At 40.2% G+C, this 24,007-nt stretch overlaps 2 protein-coding genes across 2 annotated transcripts in view; one reads left to right on the top strand and one right to left on the bottom strand.

The window, feature by feature from the left end:
• syngap1a (synaptic Ras GTPase activating protein 1a) overlaps positions 1 to 18,891 on the top strand; it is a 30,238-nt gene extending 11,347 nt beyond the window's left edge. Inside the window, exons 6-21 of the mRNA XM_088404876.1 lie at positions 3,654 to 3,807; positions 3,889 to 3,987; positions 4,106 to 4,345; positions 5,325 to 5,660; positions 5,723 to 5,867; positions 6,296 to 6,440; positions 6,525 to 6,761; positions 7,651 to 7,852; positions 7,964 to 8,154; positions 9,499 to 9,703; positions 9,817 to 10,389; positions 11,379 to 11,873; positions 12,067 to 12,213; positions 13,139 to 13,350; positions 13,668 to 13,740; positions 15,139 to 18,891. Of these exons, the coding sequence (XP_088261002.1) occupies positions 3,654 to 3,807; positions 3,889 to 3,987; positions 4,106 to 4,345; positions 5,325 to 5,660; positions 5,723 to 5,867; positions 6,296 to 6,440; positions 6,525 to 6,761; positions 7,651 to 7,852; positions 7,964 to 8,154; positions 9,499 to 9,703; positions 9,817 to 10,389; positions 11,379 to 11,873; positions 12,067 to 12,213; positions 13,139 to 13,350; positions 13,668 to 13,740; positions 15,139 to 15,177 (3,493 nt within the window). The 3' untranslated portion in view covers positions 15,178 to 18,891. The remainder of the gene's footprint in view (positions 1 to 3,653; positions 3,808 to 3,888; positions 3,988 to 4,105; positions 4,346 to 5,324; positions 5,661 to 5,722; positions 5,868 to 6,295; positions 6,441 to 6,524; positions 6,762 to 7,650; positions 7,853 to 7,963; positions 8,155 to 9,498; positions 9,704 to 9,816; positions 10,390 to 11,378; positions 11,874 to 12,066; positions 12,214 to 13,138; positions 13,351 to 13,667; positions 13,741 to 15,138) is intronic.
• A 1,474-nt stretch (positions 18,892 to 20,365) lies between these two features.
• LOC148406582 (relaxin-3 receptor 1-like) lies at positions 20,366 to 23,669 on the bottom strand. Its single transcript, XM_088405173.1, has 2 exons — positions 23,500 to 23,669; positions 20,366 to 22,233 (listed from the first exon to the last, which is right to left on the bottom strand). The coding sequence occupies exon 2, from the start codon at positions 22,178 to 22,180 to the stop codon at positions 20,987 to 20,989; it is 1,194 nt and encodes a 397-aa protein (XP_088261299.1). The 5' UTR covers positions 22,181 to 22,233; positions 23,500 to 23,669; the 3' UTR covers positions 20,366 to 20,986.
• Between the last annotated feature and the right edge of the window lie 338 nt (positions 23,670 to 24,007).

Below are 24,007 nucleotides of genomic sequence, written 5' to 3'. Positions count from 1 at the left end.
TGGTCATCAATGTTTGTTTTTTTTTTATTGTGAGTTCATACCTCACTTTCCCATTGATGAACATCGTGATTAAAACTCCTCGAAAGTACCATTCCAATGCATATGTATGCGAGGATGCAAAAACAACAACACAAGAAAGACAGTGTACTGGTCCTGCAGCTGTGTTGCCTTATTCTTGTTTTTCATCCTAACGCGGGGTCACATCTCAGAGGAATCCAGGCTGCGTTGCTGTCAGAAATTTTTGCTGTACTAACACAATTCAGTCACGACGCGAACGGGAAGTGAGGATGTCGAGGCAGAAAGTAGAGCTATTGTGCTGACACTAGCCACAGGAGGAAGAGAATAGACATTTTGGGGGCAGATATGGGTGGCCAGTGTTGTTGAACTATAGATGCCTAAAAATATCATTTGACTAACAAATTATTGAGCATGGTCCCTTTCCATTAAAAGTTAAAGTGAATTGACCTACCGTATTTATCGCACTATAAGGCGCCCTAAAAGTCTTCAATTTTGACAAAAGCTGACCGTGCGCCTTATAATCCGGTGTGCCTCATGCAGCGCATTAACCGCAAGTTTTCATTTTGGGGGGGGGCAAAAAAATAAAATAACTTTATCGAATTGTTAGTTCTTTTCATTTTAACTTCTGCATTTCAGTAATAAATGTATTTATTACATTACATTTTTTTATCGCCCTGTTTGAAATTTTTATATGCTATATATGCTCCACATTTTCAAGCATTTTATGTGGGCACAAGTGTGATTTCGTAAAATAAATCCAGAAACTTTTTTTAAATCAACAAAACAATGTATTTTAAGGTTTTTGTTTGCACTTTGATTTAAAAAAGTTAAGTCTATATTTAATTGAATCATAATTTTACTCTTTTAAAACATCACACGTTGGCATTGATCTAAACCAGGGGTGGGCAATTCCAGTCCTCGGGGGCCGGTGTCCTGCATGTTTTCTGGTTTTCTCTCTCAAACACACCTGATTCAAATTATTAGGATTATTCTCAAGCTCCAGCAGAGCTTGTTGATGAGCTAATGGTTTAAATCAGGTGTGTTAGGAGAGAAAACTGGAAAACATGCAGGACACCGGCCCTCGAGAGCTGGAGTTGCCCACCCCTGATCTAAACAGTCCTTTCACGTAATCAAGAGTTTTTTTTTCCCCATTGTTCCGATAGTACTTTCCACAAATCCAATTTTTGATTGAAAAGTTGGACTGATTTATATGATTGTTTCGTTGGCATTCTCTTTAGCGCAGCTCCGTCTAGTGGATGTGAAACATAACTCTAGCCACTACTGTAGCTTCTATTCTATGCGCCTTAAAATGTGGTTCGTCTTATGTATGAAAACATTTTTAAAATAGGCTATTCATTGAAGGTGCGCTTTATAATCCGGTGCACTTTATAGTGCATAAAATACGATAAGAAAAACAGTAATAAATTACAATACAGAAGTTATTAGTTCCCCATCCAGAAAAAGTATAAATGAAAAACTTTTCTCAATTGGATTCCATGGTAATTTAAATAAAGGCTTTAATATTCCTTGATAAATTTGATTAAAAGGTAACTTACCATAAATGTTCCCTTTCCAGGTATTGTGTAACCAAATTTGGTTTCTTTCCTGTTAAATACTACCTTATCATTATTCCTTGTCTGTTAAGGAGATAAGTTACGAAATACGGTCCCTGGCTTGTGTAATAAAGACTGAAGCTGCTCAATATGGTTTCTTCAAGTAATGATGGGAATATGAAGCTTAATGAATTAACGTGATATTTTTATACTCCCTAGATTGTGTGCTTGGTTGAAATCTAAAGACAAGTCCAATGGAAATGTAATACATTTCCACTGTGTCTTTAAATCAAGAGTGTCGTCTAGAGGAGCAAAAAAAATCAAACATGGTTCATGAGGCTTCATTTTCTTGAAGTTCTTGCCTAATCAATGCTAAGTACCCATTATGATTCCTTACTTGATAAAGTCCAAGTATCCAAACATGATTGCTTACCCCTTAAACCTATCAAAATATTGTCCCATGCACACTAAAAATGTTACCAAATATGATCCTTTGCCTGTTAAGAACTAAATTAGCAAATATCATCCCTTGCTTGATAAAGCAGAACATACAGTAGAGATAGTCAGTGATGAGAAGACATTTTGAGGATATTTATAAGTGTCCAATGTTGTTTAGCAAAATTCTATTCATTATTGTGTCTGAACCCAGAATTGATATGTTAAAAAAAAAAAAAAAACAATTAAAAAAGAAAAGATTCAATCTGGAGGAGATCTAAAGGTGGTATGCGTCAGGAGAGGTGGTGACCTTGACTTTTTGGCCCTGATTCATACCGCTGCCTGACAGCTGCCTTCACAGCCGGCTTCCCGTTCTGCCCACACACACTTAATTCTCCCTGTTGATGCTGCGAAGGCATCCGACGTCCAACTTCGCTCTCTCTCTTCCCAACGCAGCTGCTCAAAGTCGCCTGCCAACCTCTTGTTTTTTTTTTGTTTTTGTTTTTTTTTTCCAATATTTTTTTCATCTACTGCATCTTCTGATTGACATTAAATGCAGCACGGAACCCACACTCCAAAGCTACTGCTTTAATTTGATTCCCTAATCTCTTTTTTTAATGAATTAATTTAATTTCAATGCTCACAGAGCGCAGCAGACTTGTTCGGCTCACAATGCTGTGAAATCAAATAGATTTTGAAAGTCACTCTTAAGTTACCCAATATAGTGCAACTTCGCTTTACCAATAATCCAGTTTACAAATAATTCAGTTTGGAAAAATAAATAAACAAATACAATTAATAAAGGGAAATGGTACATGCAATATTTTTGGGTTACTAACAGTCGTGGCATGCTTTTTATCTTTATGTTGGCTATTATAATCTTATATTTTTGGTCTAACATGGCCACAACATCCAACACTGCAAGGCAAATGTTAACTTTGCCTTTAGCAGCTACCATATTGAGTGCTATTATTTTAACTTATTATGCCAATTATTTGAACTAATTTTCTCCGAAGAGGAAAACAACTATCACATTAATTGCTCAAAATGTGTTTTTTTTTTTTAACCAATCGACATTGGAATAAAAAAAAATGCTTTGCAGCTCATTCAGAGTGTACATCTGTCACAAATGCTGAAGCTAGGGATGATTTTAAATAATCTCTTAGGGGTTTTCTTTAATCTAAAGCTCTCTGACTATGATTCCTTTAAAAAAAAATCAACCAAGCTTAGCATTGAAATGAATATGTTTTAGCAGCCGTAAAGCTGTACTTTCACACACTTCCTTTTCCTTCCATCAGTAATGAAACGACTTCCTACTATGTACGTTTTCCGTTGCGCTGCTGCTCTTGCTAACGAATGACACAGATGAGTCGAGTCAACAAACCAAACTGCAAACAGCAAGAAATGAAAGCCCAGTGCTCTTTCCTCCTCCCGCCCCCAAAACTCATTATAAAAGGATCATCTCTAAAAATATATTTAGATTGTCAGGTGTGGTACGCGAGGGCTCCCCGAGTCTCTGACTCACTTGTGTACTGAATCAAAGTCTTCTGGATAAGTTTATTTAAGGATGATGACAGTCACATACTTGGAGCTGTGAAAGTAAATGTATTATGGGTTTTTTTTCCCCCCTGTTCTCTCTCCCACAAGGACACGTTTGATGCAGAGTTTCAAAGAATCCCACTCCCACGAGTCACTGCTTTCTCCCAGCAGTGCTGCTGAGGCTTTGGACTTGGTGCTGGACGAAGATGCCGTCATCAAACCGGTCCATTCCAGCATTTTAGGACAAGAGTACTGCTTTGAGGTGGGTACTAAACACCAAAATGAAAATGCTACTCAAGTTGCTTCTTTACCTATTAGCTTGATGACCTTCTTCCATCTTTAGGTGACCACAAATTCAGGGACAAAATGTTTTGCCTGTCGTTCTGCTTCAGAGAGAGACAAGTGGATTGAAAACCTGCAAAGAGCTGTCAAACCCAACAAGGTGACCCTAATATTGTACTAATTGGAGTCTGTGGTTATTTGAGGAGTGACTTTACTCTCAAGGTTCAAGTGCTGAGGCTAATGCTCACCTCGTATATATTTATTTCCCTTTTTTCCAGGACAATAGCAGGCGTGTGGACAACGTGCTTAAGTTATGGATCATTGAAGCCCGGGACCTTCCCACCAAGAAGCGCTACTACTGTGAGCTGTGTTTGGACGATATGCTGTACGCCCGCACCACCAGCAAACCTCGCACGGATACCGTCTTCTGGGGCGAGCATTTTGAGTTCAACAACCTGCCCACCATTCGTAGCCTTCGCTTGCACCTCTACAAGGAGACAGACAAAAAGAGACGCAAGGTAAAGCTAATTTCAAAATAGATTTCAAATGTGGGACTTGAAGGGCCTATAACATAATAGTTTATACGTTCCACTGTGTCATATGTGCACATAAATTACATTGGGTACATTAACGATTTAATTTTGTATTAAATATGATTTTCATGGGACCTGTATTGCTAACCAGGAAGTAAAACGCCTTGCAGAAACTGTACCTCTTACCTCTCGCCCCTTTCAAGGTGTAGTTCAATGCCGGTCGGTCGAAACATCCGTCCATCATCTTGACCACTCGTTCTCACGATGCTTGCGGTTGATGGAGACTATTCCAACAGGCGAAATAACGGGGCCAAAAACAGGCGTTTTATTGACAGTAAAATGCAAAACGGTGTCAGTACACCTGTCTCACTAACACATGTTCCTTTTTCTCAAATCAGTCCCTGTGGGAACCCAGTATTTATAACAATAGTTCTGCTCGTGGGTGAATTATTTATTACTGAAGTCAAATGTCCAGCTGTGTGCTCCCAAACACACATTTTGTCCACTTCAGCATTTTCTACCTTTAAACGTTGTAGCTAATAAATGAAGTGTTGCTGTTTACTTGGCCGACTCGGTGCAGTCTTTCCTCCTTAGCTCCATAACAAAAGTGAAACTAAAAGACGTAATTGAAGTTAGTGTGTATGGGGGCAGGATAAGTGCAGGATAAGCAAGGAATCCTTAGAAATGCATCAATAAGAAAATAACACTTTGGGAGTTTTTAGGATGATAACTCAACATTGAAACTCCAAAAACTTGACTTTTAATGGTATGGACCCTTTAAAAACCATATATGGTTCCTCCCTTATTAAAAGCTACATTTGCAACAATGGTTCCATGCTCAATAATGGCTTGACATAAAAAAGTATGCAGTAAAAGCAACGGAGCAACCAAATATGGTTCCGTGCCTAACATGTGTTACCAAATTTGGTAGATTAATGACTACATTGTTTGTTTGGGATTCTAGGAGAAAAGCACGTACCTCGGCCTTGTCAGCATCCCCATCTCTAGCATCACGGGCCGTCAGTTTGTGGAGCAGTGGTACCCCGTCATTCAGTCCAGCGTTTTGGCAAAGAGCGGCGGCGTTGGGAGCGGCAAAGTCATCAACGCCTCGCTCCGCGTCAAGTCACGCTACCAGACCATGAACATCCTCCCCATGGAGCTGTACAAGGAGTTTGCTGAGTATATCACCAACAACTACCGAACACTGTGCGCAGTTCTGGAGCCTCTGTTGAGCGTAAAGAGCAAAGAGGAAGTGGCGTTTGCCCTGGTGCATATCCTCCAAAGCACAGGGAAAACTAAGGTAAGTATAGAGAGGTTTAAAGTGAAAAATTCGAATCTTCCAAACAAAAATGTGACCTGCAGGAGTTTCTGTCCGACATGGCGATGTGTGAGGTGGATCGATTCATGGAGCGTGAGCATATGATCTTCCGGGAGAACACGCTCGCCACGAAGGCTGTGGAGGAGTACCTCAAGCTGATTGGTCACCGATATCTCAAGGAAGGCATAGGTAGGATCTCGGTGGGAGAATTTAGAAATTGCCTTCTTCTGCCATACAGTTCTAGTAGTTACCAATCATGCTCCGTTGTCTGACTAAAAAAAAGTGACCAACTATGGTTCCTTTCCCTTTTTTATTCCAAATAATAAAAATTTGAGTTGTTTGCACATTCAAACCCAGCTTAAAAAATGTGATTCCTGGTCTGAGAAAAGCTACATTTTCTAAAATTATTGCTTATTCTGTTTGTTTAATAACAGTTGTTTATTGGCCCAAAAGCTAAGTTACTAAATACAAGTAACTTAGTTTGCACACACACATTAAAAGATTAGTTACCAAATATGGTTCCTTATCTTTCAAATGCTACATTTACCAAATGTCCTACCTTTACTTAAAAGGAGCGAAGTTGCCAACTTGTCTATCATGGACATGATGTCCTTCAGGTGACTTCATCCGAGCTTTGTATGAATCTGAGGAGAACTGTGAGGTAGACCCCATGCGAGTGCCACCATCAGTCCTGGCTGACCACCAAGCTAACCTTCGCATGTGCTGTGAGCTCTTACTCTGCAAAATCATCAACTCCCTTTGGTGCGTATGCTAGAAATCTAAGATATCTTCTCAGTTTATTTCCTGCATTCTCTCTAATGAGGAGACTTGTCAAACTTGTTCCAGCATTTTCCCCCGAGAGCTGAAGGAGGTTTTCGCTTCGTGGCGGGCTCGATGCGCCGAGCGCGGCAGGGAGGACCTGGCGGACAGCCTCATCAGTTCCTCCCTGTTCCTCCGCTTCATGTGCCCGGCCATTATGTCTCCCTCGCTCTTCAACCTGACCCAGGAGTACCCGGCGGAACGTACCTCGCGGACCCTCACGCTCATTGCTAAGGTCATGCAGAACCTGGCTAGCTTCAGCAAGTGAGTCCTTGCCTGTTAAAAACTCAGTTTAGTTTCTCGAACCAAATTGTAATTGACCAAGGAGATATTTGGGAAATTTTTTTTCCGATCGGATGAACCCAGGGAAAAGGCTTTGTTTTTATTACGTGAAGTGTAATTGCAATAAAATACGAATTTTCATCATTTTATTTTCCTAGTTTCAGGCACATTGATGCACTTGGTTATTTTTTTCTGTTTTAGACTAAGCTTTAACCCGTATCAACGCTGTAAAGAATAATTTAACAGTTGTTGAAAGTTGATTTATGTTGCTTTTTTCTTTTGTTAATGTTAAAAAGGATACAGGTTTAGGTATACTTACGCAATTTTTATTGATAATAATCTAATGGGGGGACCGTAAAACGTTTTGTCTTTCCTGGGGGCTTTGGCAAAATATAATTGAGAAGCACTGAGTTATACTCATTTAGTTCCTTGCTAGATAACAGGACTAAATAAGTTATCAAATATGGTCCCACCCCAATACACATTTAACAAATGTTTCCTTGCCCGCCCTCCTCAAAAAGTAAAAAAATGAAACGAAATGTCTCCTCATCTGATCCCATTTCTTGTCAAAAAGATAAATTCCCAAATGCGTGAAGTATATAGATAACTAATTTGAGACCCTCTTTTACTCTATTATTTTAAAATAAAAAACAAAAAAAAAACAAAACCTAAATTAGTACCTGTGATACAATGTCTGGACTCTGTAAAGATGTACAAATTGGTCTGTGGGATTGAATAAGGTAATTTACCTGTTTTGGCTCATCTGATTGAAATAACATTTCAGGCTGTTTCACGTTATTGTAGGTAGCTCTTCAAAAAGTGCTGATGTCCTTATGTCAATATGTATATTCACTCGATGTACATGTCACAGGTTTGGGCCCAAGGAAGAATACATGTACTTCATGAATGAGTTCCTAGAGATGGAGTGGGGCTCCATGCAGCAATTCCTTTACGAAATCTCCAATATGGACGCCGGTGGGAACGCCGGAGGCTTTGAGGGCTACATTGACCTCGGCAGGGAGCTGTCCATGCTGCACAGCCTCCTGTGGGAGGTCATGGGTCAGCTCAGCAAGGTTGGTGAACCCCATATGCAGGTCACTTGTGTGACATGTATGTGATTCTTTTTTTTTTTAATGTGTTATGAACAGCGCAATTCTGATTGCATTTCCTCAACCTGCCCACAGGACGCCATTCTCAAACTAGGTCCGCTGCCTCGGCTGTTGAATGACATCAGCGTGGCCTTGCGGAACCCTCAGCTGCACGCCGCCACCAACCACCAGCCCGAGCGGCCCAAGGACAGACTCTTTTCTCGGCCCACGTTTAATCGCCTCATGTCCTCCGACTTTCAGAGCATGATGATGCGCGACTTAAACAGGTAGGCGTCGCCTCCACCCGAATTTTTCCCCTCCTCCTCTATTTCGCAAATAGATCATTGTGTCCTCAGGGAAGCCTCACCGTGTCGGGTAATTTTTAACGCGGTGTGACACTGCAGCGTCACACTGGTGTAATTAACAGTGAAGCGCAGAATGAGAAAACTCACAGGAAGGGAATTCTGTGACTCCAAACACAATGCCTGGCTTATTTCTGAGTGTCCTAATGTCACCTAAATTATCTCCAAAGGCGGTAAGTATTTTATCAATCGTAATTGCTGGCACCATCTGTTCCCAGACCCTCTTAGCCAAACCCCCATTTTCTCCACCTCACATTTCCTATTATCAGGAGACACGAGCTCTCATTATAGCCTAACACTTTAAATGAGAACTCTTTACGTAAGAGCAATAACTGCTGTAATTGCGACTGTTTTCGCTATTTGCCATGATAAATCATTCCAGGAGTGTTTGTATATGGCCTAAATGGTGTTATCCAATGACAAATCTGCTGAAACACAGACAAAGTTTTTTCCTCTAATATGTTTCCCTCAAAGATATGCATCTCATATTCTATCACAAAAAAATAGTAATTGTGACTAGCTGCAATATCTAGACACCTGCAATTTCTGGGCAAGCTGTATGTAGGTGTTGAAATAGTATGGCAACGTGAAATAATTTGGAATAATGTTGAATGGCGGCATGTTTAGGGCTGGAGGATGGGAATTTGGATCCGTTTTCTTCAAATCTGAAATTAAATGTAAATATTTTTTTTTTTTAAATTGGCATTTTATTAAAAAAAAAAAGCAAGAGGAATAGACTGGCTAGTTGGAAGTGGACATATTTTGAATCGCTCAAGAAATGTGGAAATTAAAGGTCTTTTATTAGAAAGTGCTGTCCTCAACTGACTGGCCCGGCAATCTGTTAGTCATCTCACGAGCACTCCTACAAGACACGTGATAGACTCCTGGCGCGACCATCAACCAATGATGCAACTCTTGTCCTCTGTGTTCCCCGACTACAGCCAAGGCATGGGAATGGGAAGGGATAACAGTACAGTACAGTTACTGTATAGGGTTTATTCATTTAACATTTAAGTAACATTTAAATATGTGTACTTTCGTAATCTCTGTCTCAAATATGTAAAGTATAAATACTTTTCACATTTAACAAATTATGGTACCCAGGGACACATGCATGAAAATTCATGGGGTTGGGTTTCCCTACTTTTTGGATTTCGCTTTTCGCTTCGGGATTTTGGTCCCCATTAACCATGAAAAACGACTAATATTTTGTCATTTCTGGGGATACAAAATCACTACTCACTCCGGACCTTTTTGTCATGTCTCAAGTTCAATAGACATCTCCCGCCTGCCGTCACCCCCCACTGGTGTGTCGGCCGTCGAGTCGCTCTCATCCAACCTCAACATGAGGCGCCAAGCCGAACGAGACCTGCGCTCGTCCCGGGAGGTGTTCTATGTTACCCGGCCACCGTTGGCCCGCTCCAGCCCAGCGTACTGCACCAGCAGCTCAGACATCACAGAACCAGACCCCAAGGTAATGTAGCGTGCCATGTGTGTAATAGTATTTATCACTTTTTTTTCTAGTTTAATTTTTTTTTTTATTCAATTCCTGATGGCTTGATTGGATTTTCTGACTTTGGATCTCAGGTTCACAGCGTGAATAAAAGTGTGTCAATGATGGACCTCCAAGATTCACGAATGAACAGCATCTCCAACCTGAACTCGGTGGGGGATATGCTCACTTCCTCACAGGCCTCCATCGCTGGCCTGGGTCACAGCTTCGGCAACTTGGGAGGCCCCCTCCGGATGGGCGGCCACCTGCCCAGCGGGTCGGCGGGTTCCGGCCTGAGGCTGAGCCAGATTGGTCACATCGGCGGTCCAACAGAGTCCATCTCCCAGCAGCAACAACAGGCAGCGGCAGCCATGCACTACCCACTTTCCTTCCAGAACCCTCTTTTCCACCTGGCGGCTCAGAACTCCCCGGCCCAACCCCCGCCGCCTCCACTGCTTTTGGCCCCGGAGACGGAGAACGGCCACCACGACTACACGCCGGCGTTTGGCAATAACGCGTTTTCTCGCAGCGAGGACCTGTCGGCGATGCGGTCTCAGAACAGCCTGGTGCAACCCAGCATCGTCCACTCGCACAGCTACAGCGATGATTTCACCCGGCAGAACCAGAGCAATGACTTCGTCTGGCATCAGCTTTCACTGCAGGTGCAGGTATGAGAGCCTTCTTCCAATGTGACTCCTTTCTTATATGCCAATTGCTTCATTAATAGTGGCAACATAGGGATGTAACCGTGTAACACCTTAATTTTAAACGGCTTTAGTGAGTAGCTCAAAAGTAACGCATAACAATTCCAATAAATAACTACTGTTTAAGATAATGCAGTTTGTTATTACCTTGCCACTCACGTTGTGTAGATTGCAGTTGTTCTAATGATACTGTTATCTACCGTAATGTCCTGAGCTATTTCTGTCCTTGCGCGTGGGCTGCAATGGATCGCTCAGCTTGTTTTGTTTTTTTTACAGTTGGTGTGAGGAGTCTGAGTGCGATTGTTCTTGTTGCATTAATTACCCTCTTGTCTTTTTTTTTCCCAAAACATTATTGACCATCTGGAATCTTTTAGATCATTGGGACAGTAAAGACTATTAGAAAACCTTTCCTGATTTTTTCTCATCTGTTTGGTGTGTGTTTATGCATGTGTGGGTGTGCGTGTGCGTGTGTGAGGCTATACGGTCAGGTCTACAGCATTAAACAGGCATTTTCTATTTGTGAAAAGCACTACATTTCACATTTGCTTGTTTATTGAATTTCATAGAGGAAGTCTTACAGCTAGTTAGTAAACCTGCTGGTTGCTTAACTCAAAGAAGCAGTTTCTAATGTTATTTTGGCACATTTCTGGAAGAAAGCCAAATGGCTTGATAGATTAGCATGAAGCAGAGTGCTCAAAGGTTGTTTTGGGATATTTTGATGAGGAAGAGCCTTAGCATAACATCAATTTGGGAATTTGAAGGTATTTCCAGTTAGCATATGTAAACCTGCCTGATTGCTTATTTTCATCAATAGGATGTTTAACGTCATCCTATGTGGATTGGTTACCTGTCCTGTGACCCAGCTATTTGTATGCTAGCGATTCAAAAGACGATTTTCCATTGTATGTCTTCTTTAATGTAAACCTCTCCCTCCTATTAAATGTTCTCATCAGGAGTCGCTCCAGCAGCAGCACATGATGGGCGTCGCTTCTCAGACGGCCACCGGAACTGGCACACCCGCCTCCTTGGCAACACCGCCAACGACCGTCCACCCTGTGCGTCAGTCCTCAGTTGCCCCCCAGCTCCTCAAGTCTCAGCGCTCCGTCAACACCCCGGCCACGGCCACACCACCCAAAGCCCGACCCCAGAGCAGGAATCTCCTCCTGGAGTCCACCGACACCAACTTTGTTCAGGCCAAACAGAGGCAAACGCAGCCAGCGACACACCAACAACAGCAACCAACACAAACGCAGCAGCAGGAGCCTGTGACGGACAGTCCAGCTCCTGGGTTGCCATTTCAGACGGGCGCCGCCAAAGAGAATCAGAACCCATCCGCTGCCGCTGCCACCGCCGAGGATTCAACGGACACACCAACAAAAAGCGGAAAGAAGTCGCAGCAGCTGCAGCCCCCGCAGCAACATCTGCTGAAGCCTCTCGGCAACAAGCAGGTCAGTCGTTCAACGGCAGCATTTGGCGTTTAATTGCTCAACTGCAGATGGCGAAGCGTCTATTAAAAAGTGTTATTAAAGATGTTCTCGCAATGTAAAGTAATAATAAGTTTTTGGGAGAAAATAACACAGGGTGACCAATCCGTCCCTCATAGTAACCAGACAATTTTTTTTCCCACTGCATTATTTTCAGGGTTCCCAGTCCAACCTGAATGAGCGCACGGTGGCGTGGGTGTCCAACATGCCGCATCTTTCCGCTGACATCGAGAGCCTGCGGCCCGACCGCGAGGGCCAGCTTAAGGAGTATTCCAAGAGCATGGATGAATCTCGTCTGGAGAGGGTAAGGACTGCAGATTTTAGATCGCAGGTGTCAAACTCCAGTCCTCGAAGGCTGGTATCTTGCAAGTTTTTGAACCTTTTTTCTCAAACACACCTGATTCAAATGATTAGGATCATTTTCAAGCTTTTACAGATCTTGCTAATAAGGTAATCATTTGAATCAGGTGTGTGGAGGAGCGAAAAGTGGAAAACATGCAGGATACCGCCCCTCTTGGACTGAAGTTTGGCACCTATGTTTTAGATCACACATATCAACTCCGGTCCTCGATGGCCGGTGTCCTGCATGTTTTCCGGTTTTCTCTGCTCAACACACCTAATTCAAATGATTAGCTTATTAACAAGCAAAACACGCAGGATACCGGCCCTCTTGGACTGGAGTTTGACACATATGTTTTAGTTAATCAAAATGGATGTGTCAAAAAAACTCAAACTCTGCATTAAGTGGAAGTTTAGAAAAAAATGTATGTATTGTTCTCTTTCAGTCTCAGAAATATACATTTCTGACGCACATGTAAAAAGCAAAAGTATATATTTTACTGGAGCAGCACAGCGGAAAGTTAGCACGTCTGCGTGGTTTCGATTTCGGCTTCCTATGGGAAGTTTGCATGTTCTCCACTGTGCCCGTGTGGGTTTACTGCAGGTACTTTGGTTTCCTCCCACATTCCCAAAAACATGCAAGTGTGATTTTTTTTTTTTTTTTTGGCTGTGTGCCCTTCGATCATTGGCTACCAATTCAGGGTGTACCCCGCCTACTGCCCGAAGACAGTTGGAATAGATCCAGCCCTCGTGAGGACAAGCGCCTAAGAAAATGGGCGGATGGATGTTTTTACTGGCTTTCACTTCACACCAGAAGTTAGCTTGTGTACCAAAGAATCAAAGGTGTCCATAGTTGTGAATTCACTACTGTTCCACATCTTTCTTTGCAGGTGAGGGAGTACGAGGAGGAGATCCACTCCCTGAAAGAGCGCCTGAAAATGTCTCATCGCAAGCTAGAGGAATATGAGCAGAGGCTGGCGTCACAGGAGCAGCAGACCAGCAAGATCCTGCAGCAGTACCAGTGCCGCCTGGAGGACAGCGAGCGCCGTCTTAAGCAGCAGCAAGTGGAGAAGGACTCCCAAATCAAAGGCATCATCAACAGGTGACACATCAGCAAATGTCTCCAGTCCCCCTTATTTATTTACTTTCACCCTTTTGATCCTATCACACATATTTTTTTTTTTTTGGGGGGGGGGGGGGGGGGGCATAAAATAGTCATAATAGGTGGCAGGTATTCGTTACTCCAGATAACATTGTGCTGTCAGTGATATCAAACAAAGCCAGCATGCCAATCCCTTAATATAATAATGACAAGAAAATTTACTTAATTTATATACAGTAGCATGATCATATGGCTGCGCGTAGATTTTTTTTTTTTTTTGCCAAGCGCTATGTTTGTTTCTATTTTCCTGTTGTCAGACTCATGGCTGTGGAAGATGAACTGAGAGGGGGCGCCATTCCTGATATTAAGCCTCGAATCCTCACAGACCAGGTTAGTGCCTGAGTCTATTTATGTACATACTGTACATATGATATATTTTTTTAAATCATTGCCACTCGCTCTAAATGTCCTTTAATCATCATTCTCCATTTGCTAGTCAGTGCAGGCTCTCATACACCTTGTTGCCATCTTTTCCAAACTACATTCTCAGTGACAGCCAAAATGTAATCCAATCAGGGGCACTGGATCGGAGGGTTGGGTTTGCGAAGCAATATCACGCTCTCGGTTTTCAAATTGAAAATAATGTACTGCAATATATGTTTATTAAAGCACGGTGTGACTCAGCGTCGGGTGGTGACTGTTGTGGTGTCGTGAAATAGCCTGCAAGGCCGTCCTGTTCTAGCTCTAATCAGTTGTGAGTGTTGACATAACAGTAAGATATTCCTTCAGTGTTTGTGCATTGCTTTCAAATGTGAAAGCAAAAGCAATATCTCACCATTTTGGCCTTACAGTGAAACATCTAAAGATACAATCACGAGAACTTCTGCCTAGCCAATCACAACAGGCTCACCCCTCTTCCTTTCATAATGCCAAATTTCTGTCGTTTGATTTCAGTTGCCTGTAAAACTTTCTGCCTATATCAAAAAAATGTTGTATGTTTAGCAGTCTAACTAATTAATTAACCAGCTAACTAACTATGTCAATAATACAACATCAAAACTAAGTCTTGCTAGCTGTTGGCTTTTGAATAAAGGAGCAAAGGAACTAACTAAATAATTAACTAGCTTCCAACAATTTGTTACAAGGTAACTAAGCACTGTCATATTTTGTTACTGACACGCTAACAAGGATAGCAGTTGCTAGCCTTTGCTTTGTGAAAAAAATAGCTAATTAACCAAGTAGCTTATGAAGCTGCTATTTAGCTACAAGCAAGTAAACCTACTGGGGAAAAAAAAAAAACAAGCAGAGGTTATAATTGCTTGTAAAAAACAATCCTCATAAACCAACAGAAACCAATATAAGATACAGGATGTATGTATGAATTTGTAAACCTGATCTGCATGCTTACATAGGCTTATTAAAAATGTGATTTTACGGTGCTAGCTTGACACCTGCTAAGCTAAAGAGTCTAGCTATATGTTTTTGGCTTCAGTGTTTATTTATTTTTTTAAACTAACTTTCTAATAAAATGAGTATCTCACCAACCAACACTATCCTTAAAAATAAGAAATAACATTTCCTTAATGTAATATAAACTAACAAGGCTCTTGGTTGCACTATTTAATCCAGCTCTAGAACAAACTTCCAATTATGCTAAATAAGCATTAGCAACATTTTTTAATGTCTTCCATGTGTTTGTAAAAAAATCCCCCAATTTTGGTTTATTATTCAAAATGCCACGATAATTACCATCCTGAAATTGATCAATTTTCTTTCTCTCCCCTATAGTCTATCTGCCAGGGGTATGGGGGCCTCCCTGGATCCTGACTGCCACTACGAAAGCGACCGGGATCCGTGATGGTCATCCAAGTATGAGTGCAAATCCGCCCCTGCACCTCTACACTTGAAGATCTGCTTGCTTATCAAGTAGGACCACACACACCCAGGTTCCTTGTCGCTTTTGAAACTTTTCAAAGAAACTGACAATCATTTCATGGCGGAAACCAATTTGTGCAAAGACTCAGACTTGAGCCAACATTCCAAGTTTCTTGAGCTAAACCTACATGGGATGACAATTTGAGAGCTATTTCCTAGGTTAAAAAGCAGCACTTGAAAATGTAGAAGCACAAAAAAAAAACAGGCATCCTAGGCTCATCTTGATTATGATTTATTATTATGTTGTTTTTTTTTTTTTTGAGACCAATGTCCCTAAATCTTTGTGAGTAGACCCATCCTTGGACCACACGTCATCAATTTCAAGCCATTCACTTTGTGTTGGAATGATGGTGAGCCACTTTCACAGAGACCCCACAAAATCTTCAGCTTCAGAGCCATAACCCCAGTTTTTGCCTTTCAGGTATCGACCACTCATCCTGAGCCTGAATGGCTATTATTATTATTATTACAGTATTATTGTTTTAATCCAACACTGTAAAATGCATTCTGTAATCACAGGATCAGATCAGAAATATGAAGTTTAAAATATCTTTCGTTTATTTGTCAACTGAAAATGGGGAAAAAAGTAATGCTACACAGATGAACATGTTTTTTTTGGGGGGAGGGGGTTGTCAAATAGATTGTGAAATAATTGTATATTACTCTGTTAAATAATAGTTTTTTTATAATTATTAATACTGCATTTCTTCAAGTAGATACCAAGATTAGTCACAAGAAAGTATAGGCCTTCCTCAAATTAATCATTTCATGTCAGTCTTATGTGCACAAATTCTGAGCCCGTTTGAAGTCTGTTGCTAACCAAAACAGCAGCAAGGTTTACTGTAAAGTGTGCAGATTTCCCGGGTGCTGTTAACGACTATTTATAAAGATCTTATTTTTAGCGATGATTAGCATTCCGCTAGACCCTTGTCATTTTTCCATTATGGTCCTTTTCATTTTTCTTTATTAAAACCCTATGTACTTTCTACTTGACTTGAATTGCCACATACTGATGACAGTGTTTAACATTGTTATTACTGAAAAAAAAATGCACAAATAGTCTGAAACCCAATACAGGGTACATGCACGTTAAAGATCCCATAAGGCCACTTAATGTTGTTTTGTTGTTTCGGTAGCCTTTTTAGGAGGGATAAATGGTGGATTTAAATGTCAAGTGGTATACTTAAGGATAATTAAGGCTTACGTTTCAGGGTGGGGGGGGGTCACATCTATGTAATAGACACCTCCCACCATCTACATCAAAAGTGCGGAAAAAATGTTTTGTTAATTAGTAGGCTTGTCTTCTATCACAATGGTAACAACTATCACAGGGTTCGGTCAAGTTTATCAACATATTTATACCATCAAAATACACTTGAATTAACCGTTTAAATGAAAAAAAAAATTCTTTTGATAAAACACTCCAAATTAAGGACTTGATCATTTACAAATGACCTCCATTATAAAAATAAAACGTGGCTCTTTAGCTCTAAAGTTTGTCCACTCTTAGACTAACTAACTTTGTTTATACTTTTTTCTGTAAAACACGGGTTTGAAAAGTGTTCTATAAAACCTATTATATAGCAAGTTGTGAGGTCACTGACATCTCTGTTTGTTAGGCATCAATGTGCATGTGCTTTTTAAAGCGTGTGGATGAGTAAAGCTACATATTATGAATATGATGATGATGTACATTTTCCAAAGGACATTTTCTCACATTTCCTGACTTTTTGGCATTACACACCGTGAACGTGGCAACGGTGGAGACAAACGAATGCAGGGTAACGGGAAATACAGCAACAACGCCAACTGGAGAACAAATGTAACATTTGTAAATGACGCGTCTCTTTTTGTAGTGATGAATTAATACTGTGTTGTAACTATGAGTCATTTCTATTGCAAAGTTCATGAATTGCTCTTTTAACCTCTTGCCTTTAAAAATGTTTTCGTTCAAAATGAATAGCAACTATACAAAGGTTTTTATGTTGGTTACCAGGAACATATAACATTAGTGTTAAAAATGCACTGGATAATACTTCTATAGAGAAATTTTACGGTACATAGTTCAATGTAGGCCTGGTTCCTAAAATGGCGAGTGTAATATTTATTCTTATATGTATTCTAATAATCAAAGGCCGTCGGGCATGGACTTGTTATAAACACATTATCAACTGTACATTATTATTATTACGGATTCTTCACAGTCTGTAAAGATTGCAATGATGACCCAAGTCAAGTTACAATAATGGGTTACAGTTTTCTTTTGAATCATGTTTTTATTTATTTTATTATTTAGCCTGAATTATTGTACGGATGTTTTCATTCGCCCGTGGAAACAAAAACGTTCTCTAAAAATGATGAATTGTTGCTTTCAATTAATTTTATAGTATTTTGGTTTATTTTTTAAAAAAGTTACTTTACTAGATTGAATAATTTAAATACTTTATTAATTTGTTAAATTTTACGAACACTTTGATGTTGCTATTGTGTTTCTTTACCTTTGTTCATTTGAATCTTTTGCATTTTACTTTTGACTGCATTTTAGAATACGTATGTATTTTCAACGTTACTTTTATGTCGCCATTTTTGTTTTTAACTGCTGCCTCTCACAGCTCAGTCTTGGTACTACAACCAGTGAAGGCCCTCTGTGGATGAAAAAAGTTTCTGAGTTGGCAGATGTTTACAAGTAATGGTAATATTCGGTCTTGTGTGCAATCTCATCGGGAAGTAAGATGATCTAAATGTGAGGGAGAAAACATATTCCCTTGCCGGGCTTTTTTTTTTTTTCTTTTCAACACTGCTGCCTTTCACAAGCCAGTCATGTTTTACGTCAGCTGACATTTGATCACATGAGGTTGCGGATAATATCGTAAACAAAACAAAGAAAAAAAAACTACAACATTATAAGCAAAATATTTTATTCCTTCTGTTTTCATTTTACATAGAATTTCTTGGGTGTCAAAAATCACAACTTGTACAGTATATGGGAAAGTACAGTATAATCTTATATGAAGAATTAAATTAGCACTTTGCCTTGTAGAACTTTGCATATTCTATGAAAATTAATAGGCTTTTTGGTTTGACGATGAGAAATTGTCTGGAATACGATTTAGGAGCCTTTCGGGCGCTTCACCTCATCAGTGACAGGGAATATCTTGCACTGTATATTTTGAATGGTAATCAGAGTGCAACATATCTATGGATTTAAAAAATGGATGTATAAGAAAAGAGTATTTATTTCTCGGCAGCTATTTATTCTGCACAATTGACTTAACTGTGCCACAGATGATCTAAATAATAGATTATTTTTTCCTGGCCTCCTGGATGTAACGTGTTCATTGACTTGACATTTGCTTTGAAACAAGCCATGTACCCATTGATAAAAGCCATATCCTCCCCTGATGTTGTATGGTGGAAGTTCGATGTAGGAACATTTTTTTTTGTTTTTTGTTAAGGTATTTATTGTAGGTATGATTGCACTTGTAATTATAATAATTGGTGTATGTGACATGAATTATGTTTGAAACCCTAAAGGAATGTATCCATTTTTTAAAGTGTTTTTTTTTTTCCCTGAGTGAATTAAATAAAGTAATGAGTAAGTAGTAACTTGTAAGATGTTATCATTTGTTTGGCATCTTACTGTTCACACTTATTTAGGCATCATCAAAGAGTGAGTCAATTTTTTTTTTTAAACCCTTACTATACTTAGTCATTTTTTATGATACAGTTTAGAATGTTAGTGTGACATCCATCTTGTTAATCATTTTGTTTCTCTGCAGGTTTATTTTATTTTCTGCTACTTCGTTTTTATGACAGTGTTAAAATTGTTATGTGTCAACAAGGGGTGAGTAATTTTCCTTGATTTAATTTTCAATGTTTATTAATACTGTACAATGTAAACAGTGTGCAGCGGCAACAGGACTAAAACAGAAAAAGAACAACAGCACCACCATGTGGCATAGTACAACATGAAGTCCTCAAAGAAAAACATTTTGTTCACCCTCCAGATCCACTTGAACAATTAGTAAAATACTATATTACAAGTTATGCCTGGATGCCGTAATCTATTTTTCAAATGGTTGGGAAACCCCGATGTTTCACAATATACTATACACTCAAGGTGATAATTTGAACAATTATAGGAACAAGAAAGAGTCTAGAACAGTAACATATGTAAAGCACATTTGCACACTCATTGTATTAGCATCAAAAAATTATTGTTGCTGAAACATTTAATTACAGGGACACAAGTTGCTGGTAGATTTATGTACATTAATAATGCAGTTATGTAATTATTAATGACCTGTTGAAAACCTGTTTAGCCCGGATCAGTATTTACATTAACAACAACACTAACATTTGCTGGCTTTTTTAAACACTTTTTACCTGAAAGATAAAAAGAAAAGATAACAGCCAAACAACATTAACTGTAAAATGAGCATTAGTCTCGTGCCTCATGTTAATTTGGCGGCAAAGTTCTCCGATGCCCCACAAAGTGGATCAAAAAGATGCCGTTTTTGCTTTCCTATTGTTTTGTAGGCCTGTCAGCCTCAGCTGCTTTTTGCGAACAAATAATTCTAATTTAGTCACGGTCATGTGTTTGCATCCATCTGTTTGTGCTGCTTGACAAGAAGGAAGCAAAATTTGACAAAAAGGAAGCAAAAATATAAATGCTAGGGTTAGCTTTTCTCACTAGTTTTCTTGTTGTCACTTGTGATGAAAAGATATTTTGTTGTTTGGGACTCATTTAGGTCTTGAATGAATTGAAGACAAATCCAGGAGGATTTGATCCTGTCTGATCAGAACTGCATTGGGTCCACATTGTTGTTGTTGTTTTTTTTTAAATCCAAATACAATCAATCGCAATAGGAAAATTCAGTTTTAAACATTTATCATAGGTTCCTGTGCTGGCCACTAGCCATTTTCCACACAGGTTGTTAACTTCCCTATTTTGTGGAATAATCTTTTAAGGCTCAAAAAACACAAACTCCAGTTCTCAAGGGCCTGTGTCCTGCATGTTTTCCAATTCTCTCTTTGCAACACACCTGATTCAAATGATCAGGGTCATTATGAAGTTCCTGTAGAGCTGGTTGATGAGATGATCATTTGAATCAGGTGTGTTGCAAAGAGAGATTTGGAAAACATGCAGGACACAGACCCTTGAGAACTGGAGTTTTTTTTTTTTTGGGGCCTTAAAGGGTTAAAACGCTAACCTCCATGCTAACTGTTTGGATAGGACACCAATGGGAAATAACACTCACCTTTTGTTTCATCAGTGACTTCAAAGAAGAGAAAAACAAAGACTTGTATTACTATGCTAGCCTTTTATGCTTCCTTTCTTGCTTTTGTATGCTAGTCACACAAGGTAGTGTTTCATGTTTGAAAGTAATCCATCAAAACTACATGGAAGATTCGAGAAAGACTTGGATGCCAATGGAGACATTCTGATGAAAGTCGAGCAAATCAGGAGATGATCACTGTCACAAGATGGACTCTAGTACTGGCTTGTCTGTCTGAGCATGTTGCTGAGGTCATCGGGCAATGGTGTGGTTTCTCCCAGCCTTCGTAGGAGTTGAGAGAATCTTGGAAATGACTTTTACTCTGGTACAAACGGTGGCTTGGATTCCACGTAGACTTAATCTTAATGGAGAAATTCAATTTGAATCTGAAGGTTCCACTCGTAAGATGTAAAACCGCATCCCTACAAAGTGGAGACGACTGTTGGGAGCGCTGACAGAGGTGCGTATCGCCTCGAGTCAGACTGGCTTGTCTGGCTGGGCATGTTACTCAAGGGGATGGCCATCTGGATCGCTTGTTCCGAGCCCCCGTCAGCATTGGCAGCGTAAGGCATCTTGGAGATGACGGCCAAGCTCAACTTGAAGAAGACGTTATGCAGGGCCGCTCGGTACTCCTTGCGCACCAGGCAGTAGATGACCGGATTGAAGCAGCTACTGGTGAATGCCAGACAGTTCGCCAGCGGGAAGAAGTAGGTCTGCGCCCCGTAGAAGGAGGGACTGATGTCCACTATGTCCAATTGGATCAGGGCGCTCCACAACGTAAGGATGTTGTACGGGAACCAGCAAGCGCAGAAGGATAGCACCACCACGGCTACTGACTTGGAGATGTCAGCCTTCCGCCGGCAGTTGCTTCCCTTCAGCTTGTGGCGGCAGAGGAAACGCAGCAGGAGAAGATACGATAAGATGATGGTGGCGTACGGGAGTAGGAACCCCAGAACCACTCGCAGGAGCTGGTTTATCCCCAACCAGGCGGTGCCATCCGGGAACCGGAGAAGGCACGCCGTGTCGTTGCCGCTTCCCACGTGACGCAGGTCGGCAAACAAAGCCCGGGGCATCGCCGCTACCAAGGCCGCCGCCCAGATGAGAGCCGTGACCACCGGGGAGGTGCAGTACTCTGCGCACAGTGACACCCTGGGTTTGAGTGCGGTGGCCACGTAGCAGTAGCGTGTCAAGCTCATGGCAGTGAGGAAGAAGCAGCTGGCGAAAACGTTGAGACCTGTGAGCAGCGACACAGCTTTGCACATCGCCTTGCCGAAGGGCCAGCTGTAATCCAACGCTATGTCCATCGCCCAAAAGGGCAACGCCAGGGAGAACAGGAGGTGCGCCAGAGCCAGGTTGAAGACGAAGAAATTGATGGTACCCGATGTGATAGTACGTGTGGAGTAGAGCAGGAACATCACCAGCAGGTTGCCCACCACGCCGGCCGTGGCCACAGCAAAGTAGACCACCGATATTAGGATCCGCAACCATGGCGACCCGTCCCCGGCGAGCTCCAGCCCTCCCGCGAACAAGCTGTCATTTTGCTGGAGAAAATGTGAAGCGTTGCCGTTCAAGAAGTTTAAGAAAAACTCCATTCTCTTCTGGTCGCTGCTGGACATATTCTGAACTACTGATGCCGAGCAGCCGCCTGCAAGATGACGGTCATCAGTCGCTGCGTGGAAGGAAAGAGGAAATCATTATTGCATAATAGGCGCTGCGCTTTTATGAGCAAATAAGTGGATTATCTTTGTCAGATAAACAAATTACCCCCAAGTGTTAGCCGCAGAGTTTGCTAATCTGATTTCATCTCCAAAGAAGACAATTTCTCTCGTCGGATGAGTTAATTGACAACCCCAAGACATTTAGAAATGGGCACATCAAATATCGATCATATTTATTAGCATTTTATCTTGTGTTATTAAAAGACATGAGCCCCGCCATATATTGTGAAAATCCACAAGTAATTGATCATGTACCTCATGTGATTTAAAATTGTTTGCCGATTCTACTACGTGTTAGTAAACTACTGGCTAAATAAAACTAATTGACACCAGGAATCAAAACTTGAATCTCTAGACAGGGCAGTAAAACAGCAAATGTAAATTTGGGGGAAAACAACAGCATAGTTTTACCAAACAAAATCTTCAAAGCAAGGAAACTTGAGAACAGCATCACTTTACATTACTGTATAATGTTATCGTCCAATAAAAGAAAGCTATATTAGCTTATATTTTAATAAATACTTGTCCATCTCATTATATATATATATATATATATATATATATATATATATATATATATATATATATATATATATATATATATATATATATATAAACCATGTGCTTTGAATACAGGATTCGGCAATGGAAAAGACAAGAAGAGGAAAGTCTTCTATGCTAACCCCAACAGAAATGCTCAACAATTTGATCATCAAACACAAATTTGAAGTCTGAATTACAAAAAAAAATAATTTGAAGTCTGAATTAACTCAAACAAAATCACTCTTTGACGTAACAGATCAAACAGCAATAAATGTGCGAAGTTTTGCTGAATCTATTCCTCTTCATGTCTCAGTTCAAATTCCTGTTCTATGGTTAGCATTAGTATCACACCAGTAACTTGGTAACCTCCAAATTTTGTTTGACTTTTGAGGAAGACACACTAATAAAAATATTTTTGAATCCAAGCCTTTATCTAATCAAAATGGATCATTAAGTTCGTTTTATGTATTGTATGGTACCGTATATAAAGCTACAAAATGGCGGCTCTTAGCTCTCCAAATCACCAATTTCGTAAATAAAGCATGCAAATTCAAAATTGTCAATCGCTTGTACTGGATAAAATGTTTAGGTTTATGGAGAAAAAAAAGATGCACGTTAACCAATAATTAAGTATAAAAAAATTCACATGCATTCGTTTGGAAAGGAAAACTTACCACGGAGTCCAGTTTTTTTTTTTTTTTTTTTTGATCTTCTCCTCACAAGTGTTCTGCAGCGTGTAATGTGGAACTTATCACAGAGGAGGTGGACGACAACAATGCGATTATCACCGAGTTGATGCTCCACCCCATCCTCTTCCTCACTGGAAATGACCTGGGATGACCACTGCACTCACTATGATGGAAAAGCAATTGGGAATACAGGTGCCTCTCAAATTGGGAACTTTGTTGAATAAAAATGATCAAAATGATTTTCAACAGATACTAGCTCGGAATTTGCTGAAAAGTATTTTACTTATGTTCAATTAGTTTGTTTCACTTTTCAGTTAACTACTGGAATTATTTTTTTTTTCTAATTCATTCTGAAGCATCTGCAAAACATGTCTGTTTGATGTAAGTTTAACAGACTATAATATTTGTTCGGTTTATTTTGTGTATAAATGATGGAAAATTACATTTGAGTACAAAATTGCTTTTTTCTATTTATACATCAGGGTTAGCAAAG

This window comes from Hippichthys cyanospilos, chromosome 21 (genome assembly GCF_059441005.1).
Source record: "Hippichthys cyanospilos isolate Australia breed blue-spotted pipefish chromosome 21, RoL_Hcya_1.0, whole genome shotgun sequence".
Taxonomy (NCBI): Eukaryota; Metazoa; Chordata; class Actinopteri; order Syngnathiformes; family Syngnathidae; genus Hippichthys; species Hippichthys cyanospilos.
This window is presented reverse-complemented; position numbering and strand designations above follow the sequence as displayed.